Genomic DNA, 16,561 nt, shown 5'->3' with positions numbered 1-16,561 from the left:
CATCCTTGGGAAATTGTTATTTAACACATCACACCACACAAGCTATTCAAACATTCTCACAGAGACACAGACCAAAACAATCACGGTCATTCACTCTATCTTTATTGAAATAACTATAATCATTTGGAAATTTAAGGCAGGAGAAGCTGAACTTTGGCTAAGCATGCTGTGTGATTGTGCTTTAACACAGGCAGACTTAAAACAAAAGGCACTTGAGAAATACGTGGTCCACACTAAACATTCGGTCAGTTCCACATTTGACTCATAAATCAAAGCTGTTAGATTTTTTGGAAGCAGCTTATCAGTGATCAGTGTGGATAATGGAGCCAATCTGAACTGAGACTAAAATGCAGTACAAAATCCCGTCTCAGGCAGCAGGATAAGGCAAAGGGCTGCCTGATATTATTCAGAGCACCGTGATTAAAGCATCAGAGCCTCATTCATCCCAAGGAAAGCTCAAAAATACAGAGAGAAATACATCACAGAGTCTAAACACAGTACAAAATGAATCATATGTGTTAAATGTCTGCATATGTTCAGTATGGTGATCTCATCAACACCCCAGATGTGACATGACCAATACCCCTATTACACTGAATAATACATTTATGAATTTGTTTATTAGCTACAACCATCTTTCATCCACAAGTCAATTGTTCCCATGACTCCGACACAAAAAATGACTGGATATAAAAAGTGGGGGGAGGAAAAGTGATTAAAAAAAACTGTGCTTTAAGATTTAAAGGTATTGCATTAATTATCTTTATATCATTCAATATGCAACATAAAACATAAACTTTAGAGCTATATCATCTATACTGTAATCTATGAATGAATGAGGGTGTTTTGACATCAACACACCACAGTGTGTCTTTCCACACAAATACTGTGCATGGAAGAGGTTGCGCGTGTGTGTGTGTGTGTGTGTGTATACTCCCTCTACATTACCCTCTGCCATAATATACTCAAGCAGATAAAATCAGGCGCTTGGTCAGCAGCAGAGGGTACCCGATTCTGATAGACACCATGATAAAGACAGAGATATTAATGACAATGTGATGTGTTTACGCACAGACTTCACAGAGAGACGTGCCTCACATCACAACACTCACATCAATGTGTCATCCAATGAAGCAAGACACACACACACACACAAACATTCATCTTTGTGCACCTCTGATCTAAATAACTTTTGATAAATAGGAATAAATGGGTCAAGGAATGTGATTTATAATAATAGGTCACAAACTCACACACAGACACACAGAAACATTGATCTCTGATTGACTGGTGCTAAAGAATGTCATATCAATGGTAAAACTCTGACAATATGTAAAGCTGAGGGAAGAAACGAAGGTCGATTTGAAGGTGAAAATAGGGTGACTATCATTCAGACCATTCGTCATCATCAAACTCTGAAGAGTCATCCTCGCTGTCGCTGCATTCCACAGCGATACGACGCGACAGGATGGCAGCCACGTCGTTGCCAAAGTGATCCCTCTTCTCCTGCTCCCGCTGTTCCTCCGTCTTCCGCAGGTTGAAGCCTAAGAAGGAGTAAGTGAGGATGGTTAAAATGAGTGTATGACTTGATTTCCCGGTTTTATTCTTAATGCACATAGTGCTACTTTCAGAAAAAGTATGGTGGAAGAAGTATTCAGACCCTCCGTTTTCAGTAATTGTAGAAATTAAAGCATGTAAAAATAATTACTAGCAAAACTTTAATCAATAAATGAATTAAAGTGAATTATTATTTATCATAGCAAACATACTCAAAGTTACCCTGTGGAATTTGTGGCCACTAGTGCTATGAAGCAATGGTTTTACAAGTTGGTCCCTGTTTTGTGTTTATGATGTTTACACCTGGCATTAACATGTGTCTCAGGTGATCTGATGACAAGTGGACAGTTGAGACACACTGCCGTTCACACCTGTCTCTATTATGTGTCTCGAGCTGTGTGTGTCCAGATTTGGTTGCTGCCTACATCATTTCTGCTAGAAGGTCAGAAGGCCCCATGAACAGTTATCTTGTCAGACAAAATCCATATTTGTTTCAAGAACTAATGTACATTTAAATATTCTAACTGTTCACATTACTCCAGCAACGTACATTAATGCTTCTTGTTTCAACTGCTGGAACACTTTCACCAAAACAATCAGACGTCCTGCATTGATGAAGTTAGTTTCCTGTTATGTTCTTGCCAGGGATGCATCAGGACACTTTAGCATCTACACTACAAAAGATATGTAGTCGAGTGTGTCCCAGACCACCTATAGGCATGTGATTGGATCACAATGGGTCTTGGTGGTCCTTTACACTTGACTTTAGTGTATTCTAATTGTAAGAGGATCACCCGAGATGCATGTTAATGCCAGGTGTAAACAGGATCTCTGTCGTGCGTAACATTGACGAAAAGAGTGCACAACCACAAGAACTCAGCAATGTGATATACATAAAAGATTTCACGCTATGCCACTAATCGACAGCTGGCGACAGTAACACAGAAATGTAGTATGTGCCAGCAAAGTTAAGAATGCAGAGGATCCAGGAAAAAATCGGCTTTGCAAATGTTTTATAATGACGTTAATACATAGATCAAGTTTGCTAGGCCTCACAGATAGACACAAACTCACACACAGACATATAAGTCAAAAACAATTAATGCAAATATAATTTTGTTTGTTTACAATAAAACTCCACAGGGCCCCTTTAAAGGGAAATGTCTGACATTTTATATTTTATGTAATATAGTTTGCTGTTATGTAGTCACAGGAGTATTTTACTTGTTTTCCTAGTTTCAGATGTAATTCAGCCAATCAGCAGTGAGGACTGTCACCATCCATCTTACAATGTCTTTTTCTCTGTGGTGTCTTACCTTGTCGGATGGCTTGCAGCAGGTCACTCCGAGCGTCACCAGCGGGTTCCGGCTGTGGTTTAGGAGCAGAACTGGGTGCCGCTCCGCCACCAGAGGAAGCAGAGAGGACAAGAGATGGGGGAGGAGGGCCAGGGGGAGGTGGTGGAGGTGGAGGTGGTGGTGGTGGTCCACCACTTGCAGGCATGGGTGGTGGGGGTGGAGGAGATACAGCGGACATAGAAGGTGGAGGAGGGGGAGCAGGTGGGGATGGATAAGCGGTGGGAGAGGAGGAAAGAGGAGGAGGAGAAGGTGGGGTGTCAAAACCGGGGGGAGGTGGGGGAACCCCAAAGCCGGAGGGTGGAGGAGGGGGAGGAGGTGCAGGCGGAGGGGCGAGGTTAGGACGAGAGTTGGCCGGTGGGGAGGCCATTGGGGGAGCAGGAGGAGGGTGGTTTGGACTCAATACACTGGAACGTTTCTGGGTCGGTGCACCATACTGTCCGTCGTTATACCTGCCAAAAACAGAACCAAAGTCAGTGATAAATGAAGAAGTTAAAAGCAAAATTGGACTCCTTATTTCACTCCATTAACCATCAGTTTCTTTGCAGCTGCAAGGACAGCAGCTCATGTTCATTAAAGAACCACAGACTGAAAGTGAACAGCGGGTGTACTGTTGCACCCTATAATCTTAAGATGTGTCTCGGAGCAGCTGCACAGAACGTTCAGAACACGTTGGTGGGTGGAGGTAGTAGTGTGTTAGCAGAGTGTTGGCGTATGCATGGGCTCATACGTATGATGCTACTTACGCCATGTCTGGAGGTGGAGGAGGCAGGAAGTCATCAGGGCCAGGTGGAGGGAGAGGGGAGCCAGGCTCGTAAGCGTAGGAGCCTGTACTCATCTCCAGGCCTTCAGAAGTGAAGCCTTCTCCAGATCCGATACTGCCATTCAGACCCTCAGAGGAATTCCTTGAAACAAATTCAATGTATTGTTATAAACTACAATACAGTTTGTCATCTGTAGTCTCTGAAACCTTATTTAGCATTTTCAGTTGTCATTAGCAGTTGTGAGCCATAGACTTTTTTTATGAGAAATGACCACAAAAAGAGGAAGTATAACAAATGCATTCAAAGCAGAGGACACAAATAGTGCATGCACCCCGTGGTGACTGTTCACACAATTATTAAAAATACAAAGTGCTATGACTTGCCCAGCAGTAAGGGATTGGGCTCAACATTCATCTTAATAACTTCAGTTTTTTCTGCATCAGGTGTGGACTGTGACTGAGTTTCAAGTAAGCAAACAAATTAAATGGTGACTCATTTCATGCATCATGGATTAAGCTGCAGATATAATCTACACACGTTAAAAACAGAAATACTGCAGATGTTCTTAACTTCTTGTATTCTTGCTAACATTTATTTCTTTCTTCTTTTCCTTTCTTCTTTTGTTTTATACTGTTGTTTTCTATTTGATTCTAACAAAAAGAATAAATGTTACTGACAGTAATTTGTTCTTTCTCTGTGATATTTTTTTTTAGATATTTTATATGTTTATGCCTATTCAACATGTTTACAGGATTATATAATGTATCATACGCAATATAAATGAATAACAACCCTAAGGCCCGATGTGACTCATATGTTTGTGCACTGCCTTTTTGTCAGGGACAGCCAGTGCTACACCCAATCCCCAGAGAGCATTTTCATACAGGACATACCACAGACTGGCCAATCACTGTACACAGATTGAATGATAAAAATAAAAAAAGGGGGTGGGGGTTAAATTAAATTAAATTCAAGCGAGTGTCCTTTCTGTATGCACATACTTCCTTTCTATTAACGTGTGAAAGTAAAACTAAATTCATCACTAAAAGGCACACAAATGCTTCTTGAGTTCGTAGTAGAAACACATCTCCATCAACCTGTGGAGACTTCAACTTATTTCACGCAATCTCTCAACTTACATCAAATCATTCTTTGGCACCACAAACTCCTCTCCCATCTTGCGGCGCTCCCATTCCTCCTTCCTGGTTTTGATCTTCCGAGGATTGAGCGTTCGCAGGTTCAGATTGTCTTTCTTCTCCTTCTACTCAGAAGGGAGACAGTGAAAAGAGTGATTACCAGCAAAATTAGACCTTGTGTTTAGTTTGGTGACTTATTGTTGTGTTACTTATTTTTTATGTGTATTAGCATGTTTATGTCTCACTCTGTGCTTGCGTTTCTCCTTCATGATGTCCTTGGTGTCCTGCAGCATCTTCTCCTTCCATAGGTCAAAGAAGTAGGAAGGATCTGTGTAAAACTTCAGGGCCTCCTTCCCATCCTCCCTGCAGACAACCATTTACAGACATTATAACAACATTCAGTTACACTATGTTCACACATTATGTAAATGCTCTTTATCTGCCTTATGTGTCAGTATATCATCACACCATAAAACTTCCCTTTTTAGCAACAGAGCGCTATTTTCTTGTCAGGTTCACAATACCCAGTAAGCATGAAAGTGTGTAAATGTACCACTTTTAAGGTCAACTTAATACCACTGTCACACTGAAACCACTCAGAGACAGTCTTGATAATATAATTAGACAAGCTTACACTCTGCTCCTGCTTATCATCAATGCCACTGCTGCGGTTAGTGATTACACTGACTTCTCCCTCTACCAAACCAGCCTCCCTCTCGTCTGGTTTCTAATTAATCATACTTCCGTTGACACCTCTTGTCTCGTGCATAATTTATATTCAAGATCTCACTGATATGTGTCAGCTGGGTTGTGACACACATGATTATTGTTTTGCCTGCAGAATTTCTTTAATGCTGCCTTGGTTCAATAGAGGGGAATACTTAAAGTATAAAGCAGAGCCATTTAAACCAAATACTACACAATGACTTGTTGCTTTAAATGGTCTTTGACATATAATGTTTCAGATTTTTCTAGACCACAACAAATTGATCAGTGTTAATTACAAAATTAGTGAAACAAAACAAACTTCCTGGTCATATAAATAGGTGAGATCTATTTTCTTAAGTTAATGTGTGTCTTTAGGAACATGTCAGCAATTTCTTTTTTTTTTCTTTTTTTTTAAAAAATCTTATATATTGATATTCTGCAATTGTTTTTTTCCACCTTTTAATTGGGAGTAAGATTCACAGACAAGACAAACACACAATATTACAGCCCAGCATATATTTGAGACCCACTCTCTGATTACGTTTGAAAGCATATGTATCAGAGAGATGGGTTTAAATAATGCATAATGATGACAAACATATGGCATGCATGTGTGTACTTCCACGTGTGCACATATGCATGCACGTGGTCTTTCTATTCCTTGCACGATATGCTGCAGTAAATAAATGTGAGCCTTGAATGTGTGTCTGCTGAGTCTTACCGGTATTGACTGAGATGATTGAGTGGTGGGGGTGGGTCACAGGTTACATAGGTGTCCTGTACAGGTAATGGCAGAGACGGCCTGATGAACAGCTGCTGGTCCTGGGTCAGGCTGCTCCGGAAGGCCTTACGGGTAGTGATGGCCTGCAGAGAGACTGAAAGAGAAAGCAAAAACAAAGGGAAGTCAATTGAATATTCACTGTCCAAAAAGAGAAGAGGTGCTGGGAAAGTCATTTTTAATTGCATACCTTTTGTCTTCTTTATAAAAGAAAATTATAAACCAATTTTAAGAACTTTTTCTATTTACAATTAGCAGTGTCAGCGATGTTCAACTATTGTTTTTACAGTTTGCGTTTATTTGCAATTTTAAAATAGACTAATAGCGATGTATTTCATGCTGTCAGACAAGTAACTAAACATTAAAATGCAGACTATTATATAATATTATCTGAGTTCACATTGATGTACACACTAACATGAGTATTAGTTATGTAGCAGTACTTACCCTCCTCTTCCTTAGGATCTAGTTGAGTGACTTTGACCTGAAGGCGATCCACTCTTTCCCCCAGTGTATTTACTCTGATGGCGAATGCTCCAGCCTGTACAAACAGCTCCCCGAACACATCCTCTGCGTACTTGCCTACAAACAGTCACACACACAGGGTTATAATGTGCATTTATGACGGAATTTGTCTCACAAATGCACAATAATTACATATTTATAAATCGCAACTTCATTAAAATTAAAACCAAATCGCAGTCATCGCAGAAACATGCAAATAGGCGTCACACACACACATTCACCATGTGTTATGAACCACTGACACCTATCCACACACAGCAAACACTCACTGAGGCTGCCGAGCTGTCGGATGATGTTGGCCAGGCTGATATTGGTGACACATTCTAGCTCACTGCGGATGTTGGTGGGGATGGATTGGCGACACACATGTCGTGGCTCTATGTTCCTTGTAACCAGAGGCATGGTGGGGTGTGGAAGGTGGTGGGGCCCAACCCTGAAGGGGAAGAGAAGGCAGTTAATTTGAAACAAAGATATACAAACATTGACTATAAGACAAAACAACAAATATACCCATTAGTTTTGTGTTAACAGGATTAACTGATTAGTTTACCATCAGATAATTATTTGACAATTTTGATAATGATTGTTTTTTATTTCTTTTATTTTTATTATTTTTTTATTTTATCAAGCAACAATGCTGAACATTCACTGGTTCCAGTAAGGGTCCCTTTGAGCTTTGATGTGTATTTTTCACTGGTTTATGACCTTATCTACTCACCAGTGCATACTTTTTTTTTTTTTTTTTTTTTTTACAGATTACTTGTTAATGAAAATAATTGTTAATTCAATCCTTGAATAAGTCACACACATGCTCATGTGACATCCAGCCACACATATAAATAAACAGGGAGCCAGAAAGCAGAAGCAAAACTAAAGCCTTGCTCCACTCAGCACGCAACCCTAAAATACCCACTCAGTTTATGTGAACTAAAATGGAAAACATAAACATTTTTAAAAAATCTTTGGTAAAGTAATTATATCAGCAACATTATGCATACAGTAATTTAAATATTTCAAATTATTCTGGACAAATTACAATCATCGTGTGCTAATGCTAACTCCCCACGCAAAGCAGTATCTTTCCTTTTCCATCTGGAATCAGTTCAGAAAATGACACAGATGTGCAGTGACTGCAGACTCTCTCTTCCTGCAACCAAAACAGTACAGGCAGGCAGAATTTAGCTTAGACTAAGTATACCCTACAGAGCTTCCTATTCCCCATTTCGATTGCCTAATTACAAGTTGTTCATGTTGAGAATGGTGAGGTCATCCTACAAATGGATTCAAGACAAGTTGTCTGCCCTTTTCCTTGGGTTGACAGGCACGTTGTTTTGAGTATTTCCGCAGGGAACATACTGTAGCTCTGTCACGTTTATTATCTTTGCTATTAAAAGGTTGAACTACCCCTTTAAGCAGAAAATAGTTTCTCACTGTGGGTTAGTGGTATGTTCAGCAGTAAGTTAGCTACAGTCAGCCGCCCTCGACTGTCAAGCTGATAATAGGAAAAATGTACTCATTAGAAATGTAATATCTTGCATTAACTCAGAACTTTATCCCAGATTGGAAGCCACAATAAAAGAAATCAACTTTACAATTTAACGCCAACAACATGAAGCTAAGTTGGCTAAAATATGCTAAAATGTAATTTTGGGATCTCGGCCTTGTCACAGCAGGAAGTAACTTGTAAACGCCTCTTATCTCGAAGAAACAACCTCACAAAAGTATATTTACCCCTTTCGATTCATGATAGCAACACCAATTAATCACACTTTACTTACCGTCAAAATTGGTGGATGTAATCTCTCTCTATACAGTCTGGTTGTTGTCCTATCTCAAGATTTCTACAAGAAATGTTGAGCAGTACAGGACGCCGCGGACGGGCTAAACAGATTTCAGAAGTCCCGGGATTCTGAACTTCTGATTGGTCGAGCAGCTGAATTCCTCGATGCTAATTAGCTACTACGCCTGTCGCTCGTTTTTGCTGAAAACAGGATGTGGAAATTTCAACGCAAAATGCGCAACTCCGCCCTGACTAGTGGCAAACATTTGGGCGTAATTTGCGTAACTGAGGGTGGAGGCAGGAGCACATTCCGACGTGCGCTGTAGCGAGTTGGAACCCATCCGAGGAATGACTGGAATTGGCCTTTTATGAATTAAAGTAAGAAAAGCTTACTATGCATGGAGAAAAATCACTTAAGAAGATAGATAACAATGTGGGCGAGTGTTAAGTGCACCCTTCACCTTAGCTCAGCCAGTGCACACTACAAGTACACAAGGTTTATGGTAGGAGAAGACTTCATCCAGTAAAGATAAATACTTTATCTAAGTGGCCTAGAACCCTAGTAGTGCTGGGATGATGTGTTTGTTTGCAATATGATGGCAATTATAACCTTGTCTTGCGGCACAGTGCCTTCTTAACTTTATTTGTGTTGGATTAGACAGTTATGTCACTGTTGCAGTCGCTTCTTTAATTTTGCTTATTGGATCAAGTGCAAATACGTTTTGAAAAAAAAATGCAAACAGTCACTGAATAACACTTACAATTTATTGGAAATACACACACGCATACAGTTACTAATAGGTATGTAAGGTAAGGTAAGTAAGATGCATAAATATGCTTGCATTTACACTTCTATATGTAGATTAGAATTATAACTGTGCTTCCACATACACTATACACTGTAGAGGAAAAGCAACCAAAACAAAAAATCCTCTTATTTCCATCAAAACATTCAGCTAGAAGATTATCTTTTTCCACCTGTCTTCTCAGGACATTAAAACCTCTTGCTATCAGGGATGATCAAGATAAATAATTTATTCTGATATTAATCCACATTTTAAATAGAGTTTCATTGTTTTTATTTGTTATACAGAAGTAGAGTGCAAAAAAAATGCATCAGTGTATTGGAAAAAAATTCAAGAAATTCCACAGCAGGCACAATATTTTTCATTATCATTTAAACAATCTTCTGTGTCAACAGTTTATTGCACAAAAAAGCATTTTAAGGCCTACAGAAACGTTCTTAAATACACTCCATCATCAATTCAAAGACTACATTCAAACATCTGGATCTTAGCTATATCCATCAAAGGAATACAAAAGAGGTTGTACTGTTTATGACATAATGAAGATATATTGATATATTACCAGAGCAATAGAACAACTCATACTGTCAATGAAAAAAATAGAAAAGAAAAAGAGAAAAGAAAATGTGTCCCTTATGTTGCCAGTGAGAAAACTACACCCTTTAATGTTTGTTAAACATCCGTTCATTGTACCCAGAGAAAGCAATCATTCAGCTACATATTTGGCAAAAATCAACCAGTATTATGTTCAAGAACTACAGTATTTCCTTCTGAGGGTGGAGACATATAAAATAGCAGATCCCTTCATCTCCACTAGATGGAGATGTCATGTTAAGAACCTGTCTGCCTGACTCAAAGGAAAAAGAAACAAACTGAAAGTCTGACTCCCAACAACTACTTTAATTTTAATCCTCTCTTTTTTGTTACAGGCCACCCACAATGTCTGGTCGTGTGTACACCATTGTCCATTCACAACTGTCAGTGTCTCATGTTGACCCAGCTGAGTGTATAGGAGCTGTGAGCATTTGCTGCTGTCTGTTTTAAGACACTGTGTCCCTCTCCTGCAGAGCTATGGACCAGCTTTAGTCCAGAGTCTTGGAGACCCTGCAGGACACTGAACCAATAGCGGAGCACTTCTTCATTGGTTCCGCCCACCTCAAACCCTGCCCATTGCAGGTGCACTGTGGCAACCAGATGAAGAACACTCTGCAAAGTCCCAGTCTCGATCCAGTTCTGAAAAACTCGCCACTCAGCACTGAGCAGATCAACATACAGGAAGTGAACCTAAAAGACGAAGGAAAACAGAGATCCACAATAAATACCATATATATCCAATATTCATCAAAGCTATAACAGGAATTTATCAGTTACTTTTCAAATTTACAAATCACAAAAAGCAGCAGCCCTTTTTATTTTAAAAGTGAAAGATAACTAAGACTTTTTTCCAAAAAAAAAACAGGGCATCTGGGATTCTTTGTTGGAAATGACAAAAAAGAAAGCAATTTAGAAGCTCCATACAAGTCAGTGTTGCAGACTCATTTATATGTAAATGTACATGTAAATGCACATGAGTCTGTGTGCTGCCTCACTGTTTTCCATGTTATCCATTTGCAAACATGGATAAATCAAAGGAAAACGATCTCTGAATATTCATGAATGTCTTTAAGCGTTCCTTATTGTGTCAACTAACATACAGTATATTCAAACTGTAGGAGTGCAGTTCCCTCTTGTGGCTGCAGGATGTAACTGAGCCACTGTGTGATTCACTCACTTAAATTGTTGCCATGGCAGCCAGGGATGGCGCAGAGCCCTGTTGCTATGGGAACATACAAGTAAGAGAGCTTTCTGGGTATGTTGGGGTGAAAAGACTCTAAGGTATGTTTGTTTGGCATGGTTTCTCTAAATTTCTGTGTATGTATGTGTATGCATGTGCATGTGTCTTACTGTGTGATGTCCCAAAGCTGCCATGATATCTGCCAGTGTTTGAGAAACACTACCCAGGTTGCCTCTTGTCTTGTGCTTGCGCTTCCTTGGTGCCCGCCACTCCAGCCACATCTTGTGCTGGCTCGCCACACCTCCGTTACCATGGTTACTGGCCAAACTGTTGCCAAGGTGACCACCAGATGCATTGGAGTTACTGGGATCAAAACTGTGGACTTCACATTCCAGCCCTGAAACAGTCTTTAGAAAGTCTGCATCTCCCCCATCCATACTAGAGAGACAGAGACAAACACAGAAAGATAGACAGAGAGGCAGGGGAGCACAGAGGTGGTTTGAAGATTACTGCGTGCATGATTAAATATGCATTGCATTGTTTATTCCAACTCTGCCAGCGATGTGAATGCAAAAGCATCATGGCGCATGCACATACTGTAAAGACACATGGGCACACCTGAAGGAGTATGCAACACATGGTGTATCTGCAGCTGGAAGGAGCCACTCCTCAGCACACAGCAGCCAGACAGGTGAAGCTGCAGGCGGCTGTGATGCCTGAGCCAGACCTGGAGATAAAACCCTGGAGCAGTTCAGCTGGGGATGGACAGGAGAAGAAAGGCCACATGAGATGGGCACAGAAGTGTGCGGTGCAGCTTACACAAAATTAGCATACAAATAAGAAGAGAGGAAGTTTGTGTGAAAGACAGTCGATAGAAGGATATAAATGCATGAGAACTTTTCAGACAGTAAGTGATGTCTCCAAATACCTCTAGGTAAAGCAAATTATTTTCTGGCTCTTAAATGTGTGATTCAGTAGATGATAATCATTTATAAAAGTAACTTGGTGAGTTATCTTAATTTACTGAGTAATTAATTAACAAAATCACCACAACATACTCATTTAAATTATTGAATATATTGTTCAGCTTTCCAGTTCCCCATAACTTGGTGTTATGTAAGTCTTAACTCTAGTACGGGATTTTCCAGTCTGGAACTGAAAGTCCTTTCTGGCTCCAGATTTGGCACAATTCTGCCAGGATATCGACAGCGCCCGACTGATCACATTACTGCGATGTTAACCCCCACAAGTCTGCAGTTGCAGAAGTGAAGAAGTAGTAGTTGAGAAAGTGAAGTTTTATTGATTACTCTTAAAGCTTGGCAAGCTCTAAATCCTGGCTGAGGCATCTGTAAAGTCCCTTATGACTTGGAGTGTAGCCTGAGGCCTTCATGGAGGGCTCTACATGTTAGACCAGTGGCACCCAACTTGAGGTTCAGGACCCCCATTACGGAGTCACAAGATAAATCAGAGGGGTCACAAGATGATTATCAAGACAGAAAAAAAGGAGAAAAACATTTTTTGCTAAACATAGGTTCTCTGTCTCTGACTTTTACAATGGTCAGTATTTTCTCATGTCATCAGAAAAGAGATCTTGTAATCTTAATTTCACCTGGTTAAAGATTTGATTTAAAAAAGTAACACTATACAGCTTTATCATTTCAAGCCTGTATGCAACCTGTGGTTAGAGGTCATAAACATGCATCACTTTGTTTTAAAGGGTCACAAAATGTTTGGGAATCTTTCTATTTGACTATAAATGTATACTTAATTCTTTCATGGCTATGTTTATATTTTATGAATTCTAAGAGTAACTGTCACTAAACTGCATTAAATAATGGCAATTATTTATTTATTTTTTGTTTCTGCACTTAAAGACAGCATCTCAATTCCGTTGTGCTTTGTACAATGACAATAAAGACTTTCTATTCTATTCTATTTATCCTGTCATTTGTTAGTGCTTTACTGTCATATTGCTTTGTTGTCTGTAAAATATAAAAAAAGAGAATGTAATAGATTCAAGCAGTTGTGTAGAGCATACAGTAAATCAAGATTGGTTATGTCTAAATTTGGTCAAGAAGCGTTAATGATATTAAGGTGCATTCAGACATTTCAGACATTTCACACATTGACACTTTTTCACATAATGAGATTTGATGAGTAGATTTTTTTAAACATGTGAGGTGATTTCATCTGGCAGCAGCACTTTCTGTTAGGTGATGTTCTGTGTAGCCTACCTGTGGCCTGGTAATATATGTGACGATACGATTGAGTTCTGCTGAGAAAGACAGCTTGTCTGCAGCCAAAGGCTGCAACTCCAAAGGTCTCGGTCTGACCTGGGATCACACACATACCAACACACATCAATATATTGATACAACAGTACAAGGAATATCAGCAGATTCATGGGAATTTGGAAGTGGGCTGAATAATGCATAGGAATGACAGTAATATGTGTGTGTGTGTGTGTGTGTGTGTGTGTGTGTGTGTGTGTGTGTGTGTGTGTGTGTGTGTGTGTGTGTGTGTGTGTGTTCATATTTGTGTGTTTGTGTTTGTGTGTGCTGCAACCCCTGCCCTAGGTATGAGTGCTGAGGAGGCAGGTCACAGGCTCTGACCTCAGTCCTACTGGTAACGTATTTGCCTGAGGCACTGTAAGACATAAACACACACACACACAAAGCCCCCCACCCAACCCAGACTGAGCCTTGTGGTCACCATGGCAACCTCAATAGGGAGGGGGGGGGGGGGGTGATGATTCACTAGAATGAGTCAGAGAGTTTAGCCTCGGGCAGAAAAGGAGACAGTGAGAGAAAAAGAGAATGAAAGAAAGAGGGTGGGGAGGAGTGAGGGGAAGGAGTTCAAGGCAGAGAGGGGACAGATGCACCCACACACCAACACAGATGAAGGTTGAAGCTCTTGGTATCCGAAGGGCAAAGAGAGAACGAGAGAACAGCTGTCACCTCTCTCTGATCTGGGGTCAGTGTTGTGCTTGCCCCCCTGCCCTCACCTGTTCCATCATGTCTGTAATAATTCACAGAGCTGTGCAGAAACATAATGAATATACTGGATGAAGAAAGCACATATTTTAGTCCTCATTTTAATATGTACAGGCCTGCTGAAAGGCATCATCTGTCCTCTTCTGTGCTCAGTCCCAAATCAGTAAAGCATGCTGGATTGTGCATGTAAAGTCAATTAACTGGGGTATGATGACTACATTGTTTTATCAACTATGGCAGTCTATAAAACTGTTGGCAAAAATGAAAATTGTCACTCTACCCCCCAGAAAGCGACCAAGTTTGATGTCATTTAACTTTGGCAATAATGCAAACATTCAGAAACATTTCAGTCAACTTAATATCTCGCGCTACATACAGTACCTGGCTCGAGTGCATCTCGTTCTCGTCCTCATATGCTCTTGCCCCCTCCATCCCTTTCCCATCTTCCACCTCCTCTCCCTCCTCTGCCAGATCCGGTCGCCGGGACAGAGTTTCCCTTTGGCGTGAGCTCCTCTCCGGTTCGATGCTGATAACGGAAAACGCAACCGCGCCCTCCTGCTCCTCCATCCCCATCCTCGCGGCTCGAGGTAACCACGGCCCGACGACGAGGAGCTGGAGCGCAAGGAGAAATGGAGGGATCAGAAGAAGTGGTAGTCCCGAGCGGAAGGGGAGACCACCGCGGCCGCACCACCACACACAGGTCCGCATACCTCCTCCGTGGCGGCACCGGTGAACATCTCCGGTGCGGTGCCCTGTGATTTAACTTTTTTTTTTTCCTGGAGGGCAGAGGGGAAAGTCCCAGCTGAGAACTACTCCCCTCCTCCTCTTTCCTCCTTCTTTACCCCCAGGGGAAGGTTGTGATGACGCAGCGCATTCCTCGGTCAGCAATGGCCTTTTTTGTCACAGTGACCGACGTTTTATTTCACGCTAGCCCATAATAATTACTACCTCACGAAGTAATGACATTTATTTTTATAACGTTCGACCGTCCCCTTTATTCAGTCACATATTGAGTTTAAAGGCCAAAAACTTTTTAAACTACCTCGACATAAATCAATAAACAAGACACTCAAGCTAATGATTTCAAAATTGCTAACTAACTTAGGGTTGCTTCAGCTGTTGCTAAGCGATGCCAAGCAGCTCTCTTCCGCATGAGCAGTGACTGCTGAATTAGTGATAAATGTGATGCAGTGACTTTTTTTACAAAGCAGAAATAGAGTTCAGTCACTGCTTGTGGCCTATAAGTAGCTCCTAATTACTCAAGTAGACTTTATATGCAAGTTTTATGTACAAATTTATGATACACTTCTACCCCACGACATTTCAGGGGGACATATTGTACTCATTAGCTACTTCACTACATTTAACAGCTACACGTTAGGAGTTTAAAATTACACATACAATACCTATAAAATATGATGCATTGTTATAAATAACTATGCAGCAACAATATATAAATGTAGTTTTGAAATCTCTCTCTCTCTCTCTCTCTAGCCATGAAATGCTGCTTACATGTAAATGGATCAATACATCAAGCACTATGACTTGTAATACTGACAACCTGTCAGTGTTACATGTTAAAGTGCTTGAAGGAGGATGGCCCCTGTCACATTCTTCTGCATAGGGAATACTTAGTTTTACATTTTGCTCAGAGCACTTTGAGGTAAAATTGTGGATACAAGAATTTTACTTGCAATAGATATTTTTTTACATTGTTGTTTCCATTTCTGCATAACTGAAACATCTGAATACTTTTTCCACCAGTGATTGTTGAGTAAAAATGTTAAGAGAGCAACACACTTAATATATTAGTGTTGTCAAACTTGCTGAGATTTTGGTTTTAAGTTTCAGTTGGCTAATTTTGCACAGAAAGTGATAAATTGAAGGCAGTTTTATTTATTTTTTTAAATAGTACAAAAGAAAAGTCTGAAAGAGAGCTATTGCCCTGCACCCCCTCCTCTCTGCCTGTCATGTAGTGTTGTTGACAGTGCATGTCCCCTTCCACCATACAGTGGAATGTCACAGCAAACACATTTCCTCCGGCCATGTCTGAGTCTATTTAGTCAGCCTGTTGACAAACTGTACACAGTATGCAGCCAGTAAACTCCCCCCATCTGCTTTCTTTCTTCCTCTCTCACTCTCGCTTTCTGTCTGGCTCACGCTCATATACACATGAGCTGCAGATGTACAATATTTGCTGTATTATATCAAGTTTCCCTGTGAGGACATTAAATGAGCATGGGTCCCTTTCTGTCAGCGCCTTGGTACCGCCAGCCTTTACGCTGTGCTTTAATACATTTCCTTATTTGGAAGAAGAATTTTGAAACAGTACATTTTTGTACATTTTGTTTCAGTGGCTTTGATACCTCTCTGACACTCTTTTCTGAT

General features: G+C 40.5%; 2 protein-coding genes across 2 annotated transcripts; both read right to left on the bottom strand.

The window, feature by feature from the left end:
* Positions 1–89: 89 nt before the first annotated feature.
* wasf2 (WASP family member 2) lies at positions 90–8,721 on the bottom strand. Its single transcript, XM_062436600.1, has 9 exons — positions 8,599–8,721; positions 7,090–7,253; positions 6,743–6,877; positions 6,239–6,392; positions 5,055–5,172; positions 4,813–4,934; positions 3,656–3,814; positions 2,874–3,361; positions 90–1,544 (listed from the first exon to the last, which is right to left on the bottom strand). The coding sequence occupies exons 2-9, from the start codon at positions 7,220–7,222 to the stop codon at positions 1,387–1,389; spliced, it is 1,467 nt and encodes a 488-aa protein (XP_062292584.1). The 5' UTR covers positions 7,223–7,253; positions 8,599–8,721; the 3' UTR covers positions 90–1,386.
* A 1,007-nt stretch (positions 8,722–9,728) lies between these two features.
* On the bottom strand, positions 9,729–14,909 carry LOC133996669 (probable methyltransferase-like protein 24). Its single transcript, XM_062436282.1, has 5 exons — positions 14,555–14,909; positions 13,415–13,513; positions 11,799–11,935; positions 11,351–11,618; positions 9,729–10,690 (listed from the first exon to the last, which is right to left on the bottom strand). Exons 1-5 carry the CDS (start codon positions 14,879–14,881, stop codon positions 10,385–10,387), a joined length of 1,137 nt encoding a protein of 378 aa, XP_062292266.1. The 5' UTR covers positions 14,882–14,909; the 3' UTR covers positions 9,729–10,384.
* Positions 14,910–16,561: the final 1,652 nt, after the last annotated feature.

Source organism: Scomber scombrus, chromosome 16 (genome assembly GCF_963691925.1).
Source record: "Scomber scombrus chromosome 16, fScoSco1.1, whole genome shotgun sequence".
Lineage (NCBI taxonomy): Eukaryota > Metazoa > Chordata > Actinopteri > Scombriformes > Scombridae > Scomber > Scomber scombrus.
The sequence above is the reverse complement of the archived record's forward strand: the minus strand, read 5'-3'. Positions and strand labels throughout refer to the sequence as shown.

Coding starts and splice junctions, on each gene's coding strand:
- wasf2 (XM_062436600.1), bottom strand. CDS start 7,222: ATGCCTCTGGTTACAAGGAACATAGAGCCACGACATGTGTGTCGCCAA. Junction 3,362..3,655: donor CCTCCACCTCCAGACATGGC/GTAAGTAGCATC, acceptor TGTTTTTGGCAG/GTATAACGACGGACAGTATG. Junction 1,545..2,873: donor GCTGCAAGCCATCCGACAAG/GTAAGACACCAC, acceptor ACTCCTTCTTAG/GCTTCAACCTGCGGAAGACG.
- LOC133996669 (XM_062436282.1), bottom strand. CDS start 14,881: ATGCGGACCTGTGTGTGGTGGTGCGGCCGCGGTGGTCTCCCCTTCCGC. Junction 13,514..14,554: donor ACGAGATGCACTCGAGCCAG/GTACTGTATGTA, acceptor GTGTGATCCCAG/GTCAGACCGAGACCTTTGGA. Junction 11,936..13,414: donor CATATATTACCAGGCCACAG/GTAGGCTACACA, acceptor GTCCATCCCCAG/CTGAACTGCTCCAGGGTTTT.